The sequence below is a fragment of the Ailuropoda melanoleuca genome, chromosome 9, assembly GCF_002007445.2.
Source record: "Ailuropoda melanoleuca isolate Jingjing chromosome 9, ASM200744v2, whole genome shotgun sequence".
NCBI classification, from domain to species: Eukaryota; Metazoa; Chordata; class Mammalia; order Carnivora; family Ursidae; genus Ailuropoda; species Ailuropoda melanoleuca.
Window position 1 is genome coordinate 68,139,504 of NC_048226.1, and position 18,228 is coordinate 68,157,731.

Consider the following 18,228-nt stretch of genomic DNA (forward strand, 5'->3'; position numbering starts at 1 on the left):
TAGTTACTTACAGGAGCCCAAATTTCATTTGTTCTAATTCATGAGGAAGTTAGTTTCACTTTCACATTCCTGAATTGTGTGTTAAATATTCATTTCTCTCCTCCTATTTTACTTTTCCTCAGTACTCCACTTTCCTGCCTTTGAAATGGTCTTTTCGGTCTTTTCTAATGTTGTCTACGTTTCTAGCCTTACTTATCCTTTTCCTCCTTTCCACAATTCTGTTTGTGACCTGCACTTAAAATTCTCAAACTCCTGCTTCCTTCCCTCATATTCACCTCTTAACTACCTCTTCTCCCTTGTGCTGACAATACTGCAGGCTTCCTTGCACAGGGACTAACAGAATATTACGTGCATGTGGGCATGTAGAACTTTCTGTTAATAGCTTCTCAATTGTAATCTGGAGCCATATGGACCTATATAAAGTCCAAAGAAAGTATCAAAGCTCTATACTTGAAAGCAAATAAATAGAAAGCTCACAAAGTTGTCATAAAGATCCAAAGACTTAAAGTGACTTGCCCTTTAAAAAATTACATCGTTAGGTACCTTTCACTCTCAGCTGTCTGCATGGTCTCCAGTTTTGAGTGAGTTCCTCTGTTAAATCCTTTTACCTCTTGTTCTTCCAAAGACTCCAGCAATCGGATGACATCTTTATTCACTCCTCTGCGCTTTGCCAGAACCAAGGGTGTAGCACCTTGATGATTGCTAAAACAAGTTCATAAATACAAAGAGGTCATCATAACAGTTGGATTATAGCATTAGTACCCACTTGTGTAGATCTCAGTGACAAAGGCATGGGCCGAATTAACTCGAAGCCCAGAGCAGAACCAATGGTTGAACTGGAACTTGAATTGTGAGTTAAGCTATTTTTTTCCCTACAGGGAAAAAGGAAAAAGAATATATACGCAAAAGAGTAAGTAAATGAGAATAAATAAAAGAAAAAGAGGGCGTTTTCTTAGAAATTAACTGCAAAGTTCTAGATTCTAGATTCATTCTTACCTGACATCTACATTTTATGGCAACAGAGCATATTAAAAAAAAAAAAAAGTCTAAGAATTAAAAACAAATAAAAGCCCAAAGCAGGTTCACCTGGCTATTTAACACTAATAAGAGAAGACAGCCAAGTAACATCGAATCCCATAGCCAATTCCCACATTTGTCCATCACATTTGCTGTCTTTTTCAGATTTAGTGAAGAGTAGAGCATCAATAAATCAAGGCAACATGTAAGTGTAGTTTAAAGGTCAAGCTCAGTTTTAAAGATGGTCTCACATCTTTCCCACTCTAGAGACAAGGTTTCATTAAAACAAACACTACTTCTACAAACTGTTCAGTATAAAAAGGACTCCGAGCCCCAGAGAGATTATGAAGCTAGCATGGTATATTATATGACAGAAGACAAACAATTTGGAATCAGGCAGAACTAAGTTCAAATTCCAGCTGTGTGACCTCTGTCTTTTTTTAAACCCTTCTTGTCTCAACTACTGCATCTGTAAAATGAAGATAACACCAACCCCAAGAAATATTCATTCTAAGGATGAAATGAGCTAATGTAAGTAAACACAGCACCTGGTCCATCACAGATTTTCAACAGATGTTAGTTCTTTTCTTCTTTTTTCCTTATTTGACAATACATAATTATTGGTAGCAGAACCTCACCACTGTTTTCATAGAAACACTTGCACTGCTTCAGCATAAATCTAAAGTCAGCCTCTTGTTTCCTCACTCCCCTAACAAGATTACCTTGTCCTCCATGCCTTGTTGAACTTGTCACTGCAGCTGATCAACAAGAAAGCAGAATCGATAGACTCTGAGATTGGACCACTGGTTGACAAACTAATGGGAAGAAATGGCTAGACTTCAAAAACCACACCAGACTTACCAAATATCAATTTTGAGTCCATTGGAAACTAAGAATTGAATAGTATCCACATGGCCACAGAGATGCAGAGCTGTGTTTCCTTGATAATCTGTGGCCAGGAGATCAGCACCGAATTTATGCAACAGCTGGCAGATGTCTACATTCCCTCTGGCTGCTGCGAGGTGAAGGCCTGTTCTGCCCCTGCTGTCACGAATATTTGGGTCAAAGCCGCTTTCCAAAAGCCGCTTGGAATAGTTAAAGTCTCCATCAATACAGGCTTGCAGCAAGGGCACATTAGTCTGAGACGAGTCATTTACAAAAACATAGGACATTATTCTGATGGAGTGGATGGACTATGCCTGTAATGAAATATGAGGTGAGTGAGATTCGGTGAAGCCAAACTAAATCAAGACAATGAAGTCATTTAGAGCACTATTTCTTATCCTTCTTGGCCTCCTGCCTCTAATAAATTACCTCACCAAACAGAAACAACAACAAAGTTATCAATTACATTTTATTTCTCATTAAAATGTCTTATTTTCTTCATATCCACTTGATCAAAATTTCAATTAAATTACTATAAAGATCTATTTTGTTTTTCATTAAGCAAAAAGATTAAGAGAGATTTTTTAAAGGTAAGTAAGATATAATCGTTTAGATTTAAGTTTATTGCATTGTCAGAAGACATATATAACATGATCCCTAAACTTCAAACGCATGCTCATGCTGGTAGAGATTCTTTCTTAAAACAAAGTAACTCTCTTTCACATAATTGCCTTTTATCATATTTGAGATATTCTACATAGTAAACAGAACTATCTACTCAAAAGTTAACTAAATCAGCAAGAAAACAACAATGAAATGACTTAATTCATATTCAATCAAGACCTGCTGAATCTTTTGTCTATAGCACAAACTTCAATTTTCATAGAAACTCCCATTGTCTGAAGGTTGAGAGATGAAGAAAAACAGGTCTGTCTGGGAACACAGAGGCAGGACAAAGGCAGCAATCCCAACTGTATCCACTCCACAAATTTCACCCACATGAGTACTCTAGCCTCTCCAGTGTGTCCACACCTCTTTCACTGATACTTCCCTGCCCCAGCAGTCTCTTGGGTCTGTGTGTGTGTGTGTGTGTGTGTGTGTGTGTGTGTGTGTGTGTTTATGTCTCCCTGACCTCCTCTTGGTTCATTTAAGGAAAGTTAAAGTCTGACAAAAGAAACCTTACTAAGAAACTGAATAGAAAACAAACCAAAAGAAGAAAACACAAAGCAGAGATCAATGTATTTACAGAGATGACTCCCTCACTCTACAGTTACAAAGGCTGAGTCACAGACAGGGTTGTCTTGTAATTTGTCAGACAAAGTCTTTCTTTCTGGAACACTGATGGAACTGGATGTTAGACCCATCTATTCTTGTGGCTAACCTCAATGGGATTCAGGAACACATACTGAGGGCCTGTTCCAAGCCAGGCATCACACCAAGGGTGCCTAATGAGTTTTATTTAATCTTCCTAACAACTCTATGGTAAAGGTTATTATACTGAATTTTAATAAGGAGTCACTGAAAGATTTCAAGCCAAGGAAGTGGGATGGTCTTTCAGAAAGATTACTCTGTCAGGGGGAAAGGTTAGATTAGAGGGGGTCAAGGCCAGAGACTGGGAGACCAATCAGCTGGTCAATGTAGAAACCCAGCCAAGAAATGATGACAGCCTGATCTGAGGCAGTGGCACAGAGAAGGGAGCGCACTGGAGAGGGATAGAGAAGATAGAATTAGCACAACTTAATGACGTGCTGCATATAACAGGTGAGGAGTTGTTAAGGATAATTTTAAATATGGGAAAAATCTGCTAAGGATTAAGAATTAGATCAAGATAAAATAAACTTCAGATTATGACACTATATAATGCTTTTTAAAGAAATTAACCCATTGAGAAGAAATAACTCATTAAAATAGTCAAGAATCCTCTTTTCAGGGTAACCTATTTTCCCCTACAGTATTCACTGGATTAGATCATAAAAAAGCACAAAGCTATCAGAAGCATTTGAAAAAATAAAATACCGCATATCAAGTGCTTTTCAAGAGATAACGTGTTTTGGTTAAATTCTGTAAGAATAGATAATGAAAAACAAGCTACTTGGTATTTTTGGTTCTAACACAGTAAGAATTCTTGTGGTTTAAAGACTTGGGATTCTTTTGAATGTTGGCTCAGTGGAAAAAAAAAAAAGCCTTCCTTGTTTATTTATTTTTTAAGTGAGAATAAGTGTGGTGTATTTTGTGATTTTTCTTTCTGTCCTTGAGAAACTAACTTTACCCCCAAATTTAATAAGGCCAATGATAGATAACATTTTTCATCTTGATCACAGGACTGAATTTGCCATAAAGCAAGGCATCGAAGTTTCACACACTGTGAGGAAGTTGACAGCAGAAAAATACTCACGTAAGCCTGAAGATTAGATCTTTCTTTCAGTGGTCACCCAGCAATTTCTCTGAATTCTTAAGAAGGTTCAACAGAATATCCAGAAATGTGACAGCAAGGATCTACAGTAAATAGAAACTTTGGTTATAACAAGGGTGTGACATGAAGTCTAGCTGTTCTATTAAACACAGACGAGCTGGTGGGGTCTGTGAATATTCTCTGGAAAATCTATGGGTAAGGCATTAATTTGCGAGGCTAGTAGTAACTGACAAGTAATAAAGTAGTGAAAAAGGAGAACAGTAGGTCCCCTAAGGAGTGGTTCTGTTGCCCACAAACAAGAAAGCATGGTCAAAAAGATAAAAGAAAAAGAATCAAATTATGTGCCATCAGTAGAGGACAAACTGGACTCTGACTATTCATTCTAAGTTACTGGAATTCAGAATGCCTATTTTTCACATTATAAATGGTGGCTAGATCTCAGAGTAGCCCACAGAAGCATTTTTAGAAATAAAATGCTATTTGCATGGGGAGGGGAGTAAAAACAACCAATATTTACATTTAAACCAAACAGGATACATTTAAGGAAAAATATTTCTAATCCATCCCAAATTCTGGTACTTAAATCTCCTCCATGAGATTGATCCCCCGCCCCTTTTGCTTTTCAATGTGAAAGAAAAATTGGCCCAAATCTATCTGCACTTTTCCACAAGCCAGACCCTGCTCCTCCTGAAAGGTGCTGCTGCCCCACCTTCATGCTCTTGCTGGGACCCCCTCAGGTTTCCCCTCTGCACTCAGAGACATCTCAAGGACCTTGTCTGCCCCACTGTACCCTTCTTGTAAGGGATCGTGGAAGTAGGGTCATGCACAGACAGTAGGCACCACAAAAAATCAGTATTAATTCCTGAAACTAACATTTACTATGTGCTCAAAATATGGCAGATACTATGCTAAGTGGTAGGATATAAAGACTAAATTCCGAATTTGTAGCTCAGGCTGAGATTCAGATTAAGCTTTTACTGGTCATTCATGCTCAGTATTATCAAATCCCTTTAAATAAACTTGTATGAGAAACAATGGTATTTTATGAAGCTCCATTTAAATACATAAGTCATGCTGTATCGTAAGGGTTATCAGGGCTAGACCAGAAGATGAGGGCTGACAAATTACATGTACCAATTTAGACAAACTTCAAATTACTGAACCACTTAATTTCCTTGCACAAATATTCTGAGTTCACCCAAAGTATTGTACCTTTACTTTTTTATCCTGACCATTGGGGGCTGAATCTTCATGACTAAAGCCTACCTCTAATATATGATTTTCAATGTTGAAATGGTGCAGGTGTTATTCTGAAGATAGTAGGGTTCACATTATGAAAAGGACAAATTTTCCTTTTCATTTGGAGACAGAATTATAGATTATATAGTTACCCCTTCAAATGACCTGTTAAAAATTCACAAGAAAGTTCCTAAACGTGGTGACCAGAAGGGGAGTGGGTGGGGGATGGATTATACAGGTGATCAGGATTAAGGAGTGCACTTGTTGTGATGAGCACTGGGTGTTGTATACAAGTGTTGAATCACCACATTGTACACCTGAAATTAATACTACACTGTATGTTACCTAACCGGAATTTAAATAAAAACTTAAAAAAAAGTTTCTTTAAGTTCACAAGATATTGCTTCTGACATTTTCTTCTGATGACAAGCCCCATAAGAAAGTACATTTGATCAAACTATAGATTAATGTGATTTCAAACTTAATATTACACAAATGCATTAGACCTAATTGTACTTAAAACCTGCCAAGAAAATGTCTAAGACCCCATTTAGAACTTACTCACTAGCAATCTATTAATAGCTTCTCAAGAAGTTATGAAAGTAGGGGCGCCTGGGTGGCACAGCGGTTGAGCGTCTGCCTTCGGCTCAGGGCGTGATCCCGGCGTTATGGGATTNGAAAGTAAGTAAAACTCAGAACACATATTAACTATGGTTCAAGGAGTGAAAAGGACTAAAGATTTAATTAAACTTTTTGAGATAATTGTAGATTCACATGAAGTTCAAAGAAATAGTACAAAGGAATCCTGTGTACTTTTACCCAGTTTCCCCTGATGTTAATATCTCACAAAACTATAATATCACAACTAGGATACTGACACTGATAATCAAAATCTAGAACATTTCCATCACCAGACTCTCTCATATTGCCCTTTTACAGCCACACCTACTTACCTCCCACCCTCACCCCACCTTATCCCCTGGAAACCACTATCCTGTCTTCCATTTCTAGAATTCTGTCATTTCAAGAATGTTATATAAATGGAACCATACAGTATGTAACCTTTTGGGGGTTGGTTTTTTTTTTTTTTACTCAACATAATTCTCCGAAGATTCATTCAGGTTGTGTGTATCAACAGGATCATTCTTCTCTATTGCATAGTGTTCCGTGGTATGGATGTACCACAACTTATTTAGCCTTTGACCTTTTGAAGGACATCTGGTTGTCTCCAGTTTGGGTGTGTTATTTTAAAGCTTCTAAAACATTCGGGTACATGTTTTTATGTGAATGAACATCTTTGTTTCTCTAAAACAAATGGCCAGGAGTGCAATTGCTGGTCTGGAGGCTTAAAGATTTGGACTAAAAGACAGTTGATGGGACGCCTGGGTGGCTCAGTAGGTTATGTTGTCAGCTCTGGTCCTGATCCCAGGGTGCTGGGATTGAGCCCTGCATGGCTCCCTGCTCAGCAGGGAGTCTGCTTCTCCCTCTGCCCTTCCCTCTCCTCTGCACTCTCATGCTCTCTCAAATAAATAAATAAAATCTTAAGAAAAAAAAAAAAAAGACAGTCAAGTCTGAAGGTGCCTATTGTCCCCATGCAAAAAAAGAAAAAAAGAATGTAAGGTCTTCTTTGGGATCATCTGTTTGGATGGCTCAGGCAACCAGGACAGTGAGAGGTTATTTACAGAAGAGTTTGTTGGATTAAGCATTAATAAGGGCCCTAGTATTTACCAAAGGTAGTGTGTATTAAGAACCATTGCACAAGCAGAGTTAGAAACATTAATGTGTGAGTGTGAACCCTGAACTAGTATCTTCCAAGATTCACAGAATCTGTTCCCCTGTAAATGAATATAAAAGCTAGACATAGTGAAGACTGCTTTTCAAGGTAGGAAGAGGAGGGAGAGAGGTAAGATAGGGTCTGACTTTCCTGAGGGACTACTTTCAGGAGTATCCAATACTCTAGAGAGGCAGTTTTTCTAGTGTCAGAAGATGTTAAAAGAGCTTGGCTACCTCACCCAGAATGTATCTGGAGCTAGACTCCTAGGATTTGAACCCTAGTTCAGATACTTACTAGTTGTGTGACTTAAGTACTCAAAAATCAATAGTTTCTAGCTTCGTGAGGATGGGCACAGCTCTGGGGAGACAGTTCTCTACTGCACTGAAGACAGCCTGCACCGAACGTTGAGCACTGATCCCCTGTTAGCAGCATCTAGCAATGGGGTGACCTCTAGTGGGGAGTAAAGACATCCAAGAAAGGAAAAGAGAACTGGTTCCTGGAAGAGGAAAACCCACAAGAACAGTCAAGCCCCGGAAAATCCTCCCCTTGTTCACCATAGCCTGGTTCCTAAAGGACAGTGTCCATGAGGGACAGTGACTAGTTCAGAGGCCAATTCCCTGGGATTGTTAAAAGGAGGACTCGGGGGGTCACATCTTGGAGGCCCGGCACTGCCTAAGAGACTTCATGAGGATGGAGCCAGTCATCCTTTAGGATGAAGCAGTCACCTAGATACCAGTAACAAGAGCTCCTAATACCATACAGCGCTTGCCTCAATACAATTGACAAAACAACAAGGAGGTTTTAGTGGAAGCATGTGAGTTACTGACTTGATGGGAAGTTCTAGTTAATATTCCTTTTCTTTTATATTTTTCTTTTATGTTAATATTGGGTCATATCTACATAACTTTAAGATAATATTTTTGATGGTTAAGAACTAATGGAGAAAACCTGTCATATTTTAATATATACTCATTAAACCTAACTTTAAATTGGTCTTCTATATCCAATATCACCAACCATACATAATGTATTGGTTTATTTTTCATTTTGAAAGGCCACTGGGAAAGGCAAAACTAAGTGCTACATTCTTGGTTCAAATGGACTGACGTTATGCCTACATAGCAACTTTGATCAGAGATCAAAGCACCAGACACTGCAGCAAAATGCAAGGGAAAAATGGCATACCTGGAGAGACACATTATCAAATCGGACTGCCTACATTTTCTAATGTCACAGAAAAGTACTAAAACTGAGAGCAATATACAGTAAATGGAAACCCAAATCTGGATTCTCTATACCTCATGTGGTTATTCTTAGCCTTTTAAAAGGATACAGTTGTTTTTAAAATATAAAAATAACCTCAAAGAACCATAAAATAAGAACTTCCAATGAAGTCATTAAATCCTAACTGCTAGCATTTTAGAATTACTGTTCTTAAAATCCAAGTGCTGTACAGATCCACAGATAATAGGCAAGGAAGAAAAGCCACATCTAAAAGAAATCTAGCTCTGCACAAGTAAACATTTTAACAATTTAATTCCTTCTCAAAATGTTAATAATATATTTTTTCAGCCTGCTTATCTTCAATAGCCATATTTCTCTAATAGAGTGGTCTTAATAATTTCCAAGGCTCAGAGAGGTTAATGAGTCTAAGGCCACATTGCTGTTAAGTGACAGAATGGGCTTCAAATTTAGTCTACAATATTTCTAATATGCCATGCCACCTCTATACAGTTATCAAGATAATTAGTAGGAAATGGTTCATACAAAGCTCAGGTGCTTGTTCACAACTGTTTGCAAAAATTCCTGCCAGACCTTGTCCCTAAAATGCAAGAGATGGGTTTGAGATGTCTGTGTATCCTTGCAGATTACATAGTGCCTGGCACATTTTTTTTTAAATCTAGAGATAGGAGAATCCAATAATTTTTTTGTGGATACACACTCAATTAAGTTCATCTTAACAAGATTATATTTTATTTTTTTAAAGATTTTATTTACTTATTTGAGAAAGAGAGAGAGAGCACGAGCAGGTTGAGGGGTAAAGGAAGAAGCAGACTCCCCACTGAGCAGGGAGCCCAATGCGGGGCTCGATCCTGAGACTCCAGGATCATGACCTGAGCCGAAGGCAGATGCTTAACTGACTGAGCCACCCAGGCACCTCCATCTTAACAAAATTTTAAGGTAACATTTTTTATGACTAATTCTATAATTTATTATAAATTTATTACGAAAATAAATATGAGCAAAGAAAAGAAAAGAAGTTACCCATAATCCTACCAACTAGAAATAACTATTCTTATTATTTTGGTGCTAGTCCTATAGCCTTTTTTCTCTGTATGAATATATATTTAATTCATACTATACACAAATGTTAAACTTTTTTACTTACCATATCATGAATATCCTTCCACGTTACCAGTCTTCCAAAAACAAGTTTTAATGGTTGCATTCTGTAATATTCTATAATTTTCCATAATTTTCTTATTAAATTCTTTAGCACATTAAAGAAATTTGCTTTGCATTTTTCCTATTACCCGAATTTAAATTCATTGACATTTTAAGCCAATCAAAACATAGTCTAAAGAGGGGCACCTGAGTGGCTCAGTTAGTTAAGTGACCACCTCCTGGTTTCAGCTCAGGTCATGATCTCAGGGTTCTGGGATCAAGCACTATGTGGGGCTCCCCACTCAGCAGGGAGTCTTCCTGTCTCCCCCCCCCGGCCCCTCCCCCTGCTCTCTTTCTAAAATAAGTAAATCTTAAAAAAACAAACAAAACATAGTCTAAGAGACTTTTAAAATAGTATTTTTGGTCAAAATCTGACTACCATAATGGATTCTCAGGCGATGTATCTAAAAGATGTGACACAGATGCATCCAGCTATAATGTGGAATTAGACTTCTTTTTTTCTTCTTTTTTCAAAGATTTATTTATTTGAGAGAGACAGAACGTGGGGGTGGGGGACAGACAGAGAGAGTGGGAGAGAAATCTCAAGGAGACTTGATCCCACAACCCTGAGATCGTGACCTGAGTTGAAACAAAGAGTCCGAAGGATGCTCAACCAACTGAGCCCCCAGGTCCCCCTAGGCTTACTTCTTTATGGACAATAGTTTTACTTTGACAGCAATTCTGATGCAATGCTTGCTTTGCTCATGATAAAACTTCAAAGATTCTGGTGTATGGTTCATCTTAAACTACAGTTCACTTTAATTTGAATCCCTTTTAGAATCCCTATTTATTGATTTTTTGAAAGACTGTCTTAGAAGGGCCTGGGAAATAAATTCTCAAAGATCATATGGCTAGGATCTCAATTCTTAACCTTTGAGGTATCTGTCCAAAATAGAGGCAAAATAGTGGATCTTTGTTTTGAGTTCTTAAGAAAGAAAAAAGGTAGCCCCCTTTTTGAAAGCATGGAAGTAAATAAAAAAAAAAATTGAGAATATTATCCTTTCAGGATATTCCAGCACCATGAAGAACACGTGAAGGAGGATGTTTATCAGTAGAACCTTCTGAATTTTACTTCCAAGTCTCAAAAATAATTAACAGAAGTTCAAAAAGAAAAATGTTTAGACAGATCTGGATCTCCTACAGATACATTTTTACTTTACATTTAATTCTGTGGTATTTCCAAGTCTAACTTGATTTGTTTAAAGTTCTTAATTTTGTGATTTCTTCAATGCCAAGCTATCAATTACTTTATAATTAAAACTTTATTAAAGCAATAAAGGTGAGATTATTTTGAAATGTGTGAATTACAGAATGTTACAAAGTCCGGTTCATTATGTTTAAGTTCACATAATAATTGAAAGTAGGCTAATCAGGTATTACTTAGTAAACACTCTTAAGAAAGAAAGTTTAATGAAAAAAGAAACAAGGATTTATATGTCTGCTATTACTGTGCAACAACTGCTTAGCAACATGAGATACGTAACATTTAACATTCATTAAGTTATTATATTCCAGGCACCATTTAAGTGTTTTTCCTGGAATGACTGATTTAATCCCCATATAAGCCTTATATATAAGGTAAATATTATCCTCATTTTATGGGCAAAAAACTAATGGCACTAAGTTTGCTTTCATAAGATTCTTCTTCATATAATGAATTAGTTTAGGAAACTTTTCATCCAAGATTACATAAAGGGAAACATTAGTCTAGCCCACACACTCTGAATTAACTCCTTACCATTTCATTCAAAGTAAATTTTTCTGCAAAAAAACAATAAATATCTGGAAATGTTTCTTACTTTACAGGAAACATCGGTCACATGTTTACAGAAAATATTCAGTCATATATTCCGAATTAACTCTTTGCAACCTTCTCAAAGTAATCTTTTCTTAGTGTGAGAAAACAACAATAAAATATTTGGAAATATTTTCTACTTTACAGGAAGTGACTAAATTCCTGGAGTCGTTATTTTCATGTATTTCTTACTCACTGGCATAGTGAGAAAACACTTGTCTAAATTTTTCTTTCTCCATCAGAAAATCAAAAAACAAAACAAAAAAATCAAAAAATTTCTAATATGTATTTCCTCCAACATCTTCTTATATTTTTGCATCATTAAAATTTAGTTCAACTTTTGTAAAAATATTGGCTTAAAATAAAAGCTATTTGTTCACAAATGGAGCACTGGTACCATGGATATTTTATTTATTCTAATACCTTTCGGTATCTTCATCTTCACTGTGTAATTTTAGCATAATTTTAGCATGTTTAAAATTCTTAGCAAGGGGCTTTCCTCCATAGGAAGCCTTCAGTTTATAATTTGTAATTATATAATAAAGATATTAAATAAGCACTGGAAGGTCAATCTGAAGTCTTTCATGCATATGTATTGCTTTTGTAATCAAGTGCTTTTAAAAAAATCAGTTTTCTGCACTAGTAGCCATTTTATTTATGACCCAATGGTGCCACCTTGTGGCCTATCTGGGCTTCAAGTGCAACTTTAGCATCTAGGACAAGGATAAAGCAAGAGGAGGGAGAGAGCACCTTTCAAGTTTTTGTTTCATTTCTTTTTTTTGTTTTTCGTTTTTAAAGTTTAGTAACTTACTTATTTTAGTAATCTCTACACCCAACGTGGGGCTCGAACTCACAATCCTGATATCAAGAGACCAATGCTCTACTGAATGAACTAGCCAGCTCTCCTCTCTCTGCTTTATTTTACTTACCATTATCATTCTCAATAATTCTTAATTAGTGAAAATTCAGAGTTGAGATGAAGCTCAATTTTTCTTAAAAAAAATTTACCTAACATATTGTTGTATGTCGATTATACCTCAATTAAAAAAAAGATTTACGAAGCAAATTAATAGCATAAATATGATCCCAGGACTATTCGGAGATCTAAATCTCATTAAATCCACCTTAGCAGACTTCATTTATACAAAATTAAAGTGCTAAAAAAAAATGACATTCCTGGGGCACCTCTTGATTTCGGCTCAGGTCATGATTTCAGGGTTGTGAAATTGAGATTCTCTCTCTCCCTCTGCCCCTCCCCCCCCCAAAAATGACATTCCTACTTATTCATTTATTTGGTGTTGTTTAAAAATACAGGAACTACAACTTTTGTAAATTACTCATTTTCTAAATAGTTCACAAAATGTAAACCAGATTCACCTCAAATAATCTGAAGGCACAAGACTCTGTTCTTAGGAGAAACTTAATACTTCCATGAAGTTTTTACGGCCAGGAAGGCCATTCAGGATTATCCAACCCAATCTCCTTATTTTACATATAAGGATACTGAGAATCAGAAAGGCTGTAACTTAACATGCTACTTTACAAGCAAGCTACCCCTTATCCTCAAGATTCTAACTCCATTCATGATTCACGGTGGAAATATAAGGTACATCATCCTCAACATAACAGTATGTCACAATTCTATCGTAATCTGTCCCCATCTAATGCTTTAAATGGTGCACCAGATGGATGCTAGCACGTACGGCATGCTTCACACAAAACACCCATCCTAGTAACACGGTGGACGAGGGCCCTCCCTAGGCTATACAAGCCCACAGAAGATCTAGCAGACTTCTTTGAGGTGTGCTCTGATTGCATGTGAAGCTATGTGGATCACTGTGGTCTAGAGCTCCATACTGCTTAGTGATGGCCTACATAGATCCTTAAAAGTCAAGAACTCCTGACACATCATTATTAGACCCACAACCTACCTCACTTATTCCAAACTCTAGGGGCCCTGGTAAATAAGGATATACGATGAAAAAAACGACTGAAGAGAGGACTAAGGAACCAACTTAACCAAATAGCCTCTAAAAATGGCATGGTTACGTATAGCCACAAAAGGACCACCATTTGGGGTGTGAGACAGTTCCTCTTTTTTCCTTAATTCCCTAAGAATTAAGGATAAAACCTTTGGTAGGAATCAAGTAAAGGATGAACAGTAGATGTCTGAGACTTTAAGGGAAGCCTTTGTTTCCTTGCCTGCTGCCCCCTCCCCTTTGGACTAGAGGGCAACTTATTTTGGGGAGGCATCTTCTGATACCCAGAGAAAAGAAAATAGGGAGTGACATACAAATGACTCGAGGTTCAAGAAAAGAGAAATAGGGATTTTTTTTCCCCCTAAATTTTTTAGTCCATTTTAGGAGGATAAAAATAACAATTACAGAGGGAAGTTGTATTTTTTGGCTGGTGCTTTCCTCATGCTGCCACTTAGGAATCTAAAATGTGGGGCACAAAGTGGGAAATGCTAGTATTCCAAGGCAGAGCTGAATCAGCAGTCCTGATAGCTTCGTCAATAGAACAGTAATTCCGAGTGAAAAGGACAATGAATTATAGCAATATTCTTTCTGACTGAGACCTGGCCCCAACAAAGCCTCTCCTGTTAAAATGGCAGATCCGTGGGTTTGCTCAGTTTAAGTCTATGTACTCTGAGTTCTAGGGACTCTTTCAGAAATGGGAGTAGAGCTGGCAAATCCCTACATCATTTTCCCAAGGAACTATTTTTACAGACTGCCCAGAGACCTACCAGGTCATTGTGACCAACAAGAGAAAAAGTGGTTAGTGACTAAGGATTTCAAGTTTTTAGCTACATGGCTCTTCATATAATAATTCCCTTGGTAACTCCCAAGACATAAATTCTTAAAGTTATAAAAATACCCCTAAGTCCCACAATATATCATCAAAAATACTTAAAAGCAGCACTAAATACTAGCACACCAGAATGCTGAGAACCAGTACTGCAGCTATTAATGCCAGGCACTTTACATTTGAAATTTAAATAGCCACAATACTGGATAATGTAACTCTAATATATACAATAAATTTCTGTCTATATATGTCTATTTCTGGCTCTCTACTCTGTTCTATTAGTCTATGGGATATATATGTGCCAATAACACACTGTCTTAATTACTTTGGCTTCATCATAGTTCTTGATATCTTCTATGGCACGTCTCCCAACATTGTTCATCAAAATCATTATAACAATTATTTGCAATCTTCTATCCCATCTGAGTGTCAGGATTATTTTGACATGTCCCACAGAAAGCCTATTGGAAATGTGCATACTATGCCAAGTCATACCCTTGAACATGAACTATCTGGATATTTCTGCTGTGATTGAGGTCCTTTTTTTTTTTTTACTACAGTTCTAATTTGTTATTACCAGTACAAAGAATGAAACTGATGCAAACGTGCTGACTCATATCCGCAACCCTAATGAATTCTTACTAATTCTATTAATACATCTATAGGTTCTCCTGAATTTCCTATGTATTACCGTATCACTTACATTAAATACACTGTGTTAGTTTAAAAACATGCCTGCAAAATCTTCACTACATCTTTCTTCAAGAGGTTGAGTTAAAATGCCCTCCCCTCGAGTATGGGCTTACTAATGCACTACTAACAGGATACGGTAGAAGTGGTTTGTAAGATGGGTCATAAATTAGACAATGCAGCCTCCTCCTTACTCTCTCACAGATTACTCACTCTGAAACAAGCCAGCTGCCATGTCATGAGGACACCCAAGCAGTACTAGCGAGGTTCCTGTGACGAAGCACTGCCAGCAGACAGCAAGGAACTGAAGCTTTTTGCCAAGTCTTGTGAGAGAGCCACCTTGGAAAAAATCCTCCAGATCCAGCCACGCCTTCAGATGGCTAACCCTGGCTGAAATCTTGACTGAAATACTCTGAGCCTGAACCATTCAGCTGAGCCACTTTCAAATTCCTGACCCACAGACATCATTATTTTAAACTTTTTAGTTTTCAAATTTATTGGCATAAAAGTTATTCATTACATACTTTCATGACTAAAAAACAAATCTCTATTATATCTGCATTGTTTCCTTTTTTGTTTCCGATGCTGTTTATTTGTGCTTTTTCTTGTTTTGCTTTTCCTTCCTAGATCATTACTGGTAGAAGTTTGTGTATTTAGTTTTTCAAAGAACCAGTTCTGGGATGCCTGAGTAGCTCAGTCGGTTAAGCGGCCAACTCTTGATTTCGGCTCAGGTCATGATCTCACAATCCTGGCACTGAGCCCTGCATCCCCATCTGGCTCCAAGCTCAGTGGAGAGTCTGCCCCTTCCCCTGCATGTGTGCGCTGGCTCGCTCTCAAATAAATAATCTTTAAAAAAAAAAAAAAAAGAACGAACCAGTTCTGCTGTTTCACTGCTTCTGGTTTCTTCTGTTAATTTCTTCTACTTTAAGTTTTATATGTGGTTTCTTTTTTTTACCTTCTTGATTTGTATCCTTAACTCACTTTTAATCTTACCTTTTAACAAATTTACTTAAATCTATATAATCTTTTTTAAAAAAGAAAGATAAAAATCTATAAATTTACATTGAAGTGTCAACTAGACCCCACTGGTTTTCACATGCAGTATTTCACATTGTTGTTTAAATGTTATATAATTTCTGTGATGGCCTCTTTAAACCTATTAATTATACAGAAATGCATTTTAAATACCCAAGCATGGGATTTGAAAACCTTTTTATTAATTTCTAATTTATTTGCATTGTGGTAAAAGAAAATGGTCTTTGGGGCAAGAATTTATTAAAATTTACAGACTTTCTTTTGGTTAATGTGCCATGTGTATCTGAAAAGAATGTATGAAGCATTAGTTGAAGACAGGATTCTACTCTCTATATACATACATTTGATCAATCTTGTTAATTTTATTGTGGAAGTATTCTTATTTTTCCAATTTTTTGCCCTCTATTGGTTTCTGAAAGTAGTGTTACAGTTTTTCCCCACGACTGTGAATTTATCGATTCTTTCTGTAATCCCATCTAATTTGGGGTTACATTTTGAGACTATGTTTAGGTACATGGATCACTGCTCTATCTTCCCAGAAGACTGTTTATTAGTGTGCTTCTTTATTCCTATTAATGTTTCTTGCCTCAACATTTGACATTAATGATATTAACATTATGTTATTACTATGGTTATATTTTATTCTACAGTTATGACTTTGGGGGGATTTTTTCCTAGTTCAACCTTTACGGATAGTTTTGTTTTAGATGTATGTCCGGTAAACAGGAAACTAGATTGCTTTTTAACAGTTCTGAAGGTTTTTTCCCCACAGTAAGTTTAGTCAACTTATATTTTTTATGATTTCTATGATTTTTCTATGATTTTTCTGTCTATGATTTTCTATCATATTTTCTATGATTTCTAACCTATTTGGACTGATTTCCACCTATTTTGTGTGTTTTCTGTTTACCATCTATTTTGTGTTTTCTACTTATCTTTTTCTTCTTTGTGTCTTATCATCTTTTTTGTTTTATCTTTTTTTCCTTCTCTATTCCTTTTCTTCGACTAGTTATTCAAAAATTTTGACATGCATGCTAATAATGTTTCTTAAAGTCTAAAATTATCTAGAATTTTATTCTGAACACAATGACCAGAATGCACTATAACCACCACGGACCACTCCATGATTGCTGTCTAATAGTTTTAGCTTTATCTTTCAAAAATACCTCTCCCAAACCCCTAAAACTTAAAAAAAAAAAAAAAAGTTAACTAAATTTATCAACATTTTGTCAATCAGCTCACTCTTTTTCAAAAAATCCCATGCCTCCCCTCTGGATTCACTCTTCTGGCTGAAGTTCATTCTCCACTTCTTTTAGTGAGATTCTGTGAGAAGTAGCTTCTTTCAGTCTTCACAAATTTGCAGATGACTTGTTTTGACTTTATTCTTGACTAACAGTTCAGGTGATCATGAGGTTGTAGTTGCCGGTTACTTTCCCTCAGTCCCTTGAAGCTCTCGCTCTGATGCTTCCAGGCATCTTATTGCCAGGAGATGGCTGCTTCAGTTCAGTTGTTCTTGTGTAGGAATGTCTTTGTCTTCGTTTGGTTTAAAATTTTTCACTTTATCCCTAATGTTCTACAGTTTTATTGGGATCTATTTAGGAGGAGTATTTATCCTGCTTGGAATTCAGAACGTATTTGTAATCTAAGTACTCATGCCTTTCTTAAATTCTAGCAAATTCTCTTCAACTAGTGCTTTTCAACCATATCTTCCTATTAGATATATGTTGGAAACTCAACAATCCAATATATCCTTTAAAAAAAAAAAAGTTTTTCTGTGCTACATTCTAGGTGCAGTTCTCAGCTCCATCTTCTAATTCACTTATGCTTAGGCTGATATGAGTCTAAAAGTTTATTACACTTAAAAAAAGTCTCAATGACTTTAATTTTTCATTTCTAAGAGTTCTAATTCATTCTTCATATCCACCTGTTGTTACTTTTTGTTTCATAACTTATGGTTCATTTTTTTTTAAATAAAGATTTTATTTATTTATTTGACAGAGAGAGAGAGACAGCGGGGGGAGTGGGAGAGGAAGCAGCAGGGTCCCAGAGGAGCAGGGAGCCCGATGCAGGGCTCCATCCCAAGACCCTGGGATCACGCCCTGGGCCAAAGGCAGACGCTTAACGAAT

At 36.7% G+C, this 18,228-nt stretch overlaps 1 protein-coding gene across 3 annotated transcripts in view; it reads right to left on the reverse strand.

The window, feature by feature from the left end:
• The window catches only part of ANKRD46 (ankyrin repeat domain 46), a 31,045-nt gene that overhangs the window by 3,697 nt on the left and 9,120 nt on the right, over positions 1 to 18,228 (reverse strand). For 2 of the 3 annotated variants that reach the window (XM_002913981.4, XM_034668379.1), the window contains exons 2-4: positions 4,298 to 4,398; positions 1,879 to 2,216; positions 544 to 702 (exon numbers count right to left, since the gene is read on the reverse strand). In XM_002913981.4, coding sequence (XP_002914027.1) covers positions 544 to 702; positions 1,879 to 2,189 — 470 coding nt within the window. In that variant the 5' untranslated portion in view covers positions 2,190 to 2,216; positions 4,298 to 4,398. Of the gene's footprint in view, positions 1 to 543; positions 703 to 1,878; positions 2,217 to 4,297; positions 4,399 to 6,119; positions 6,145 to 18,228 lie in introns of those variants that run through there. The other variant, XM_034668380.1, reaches the window with a different exon arrangement.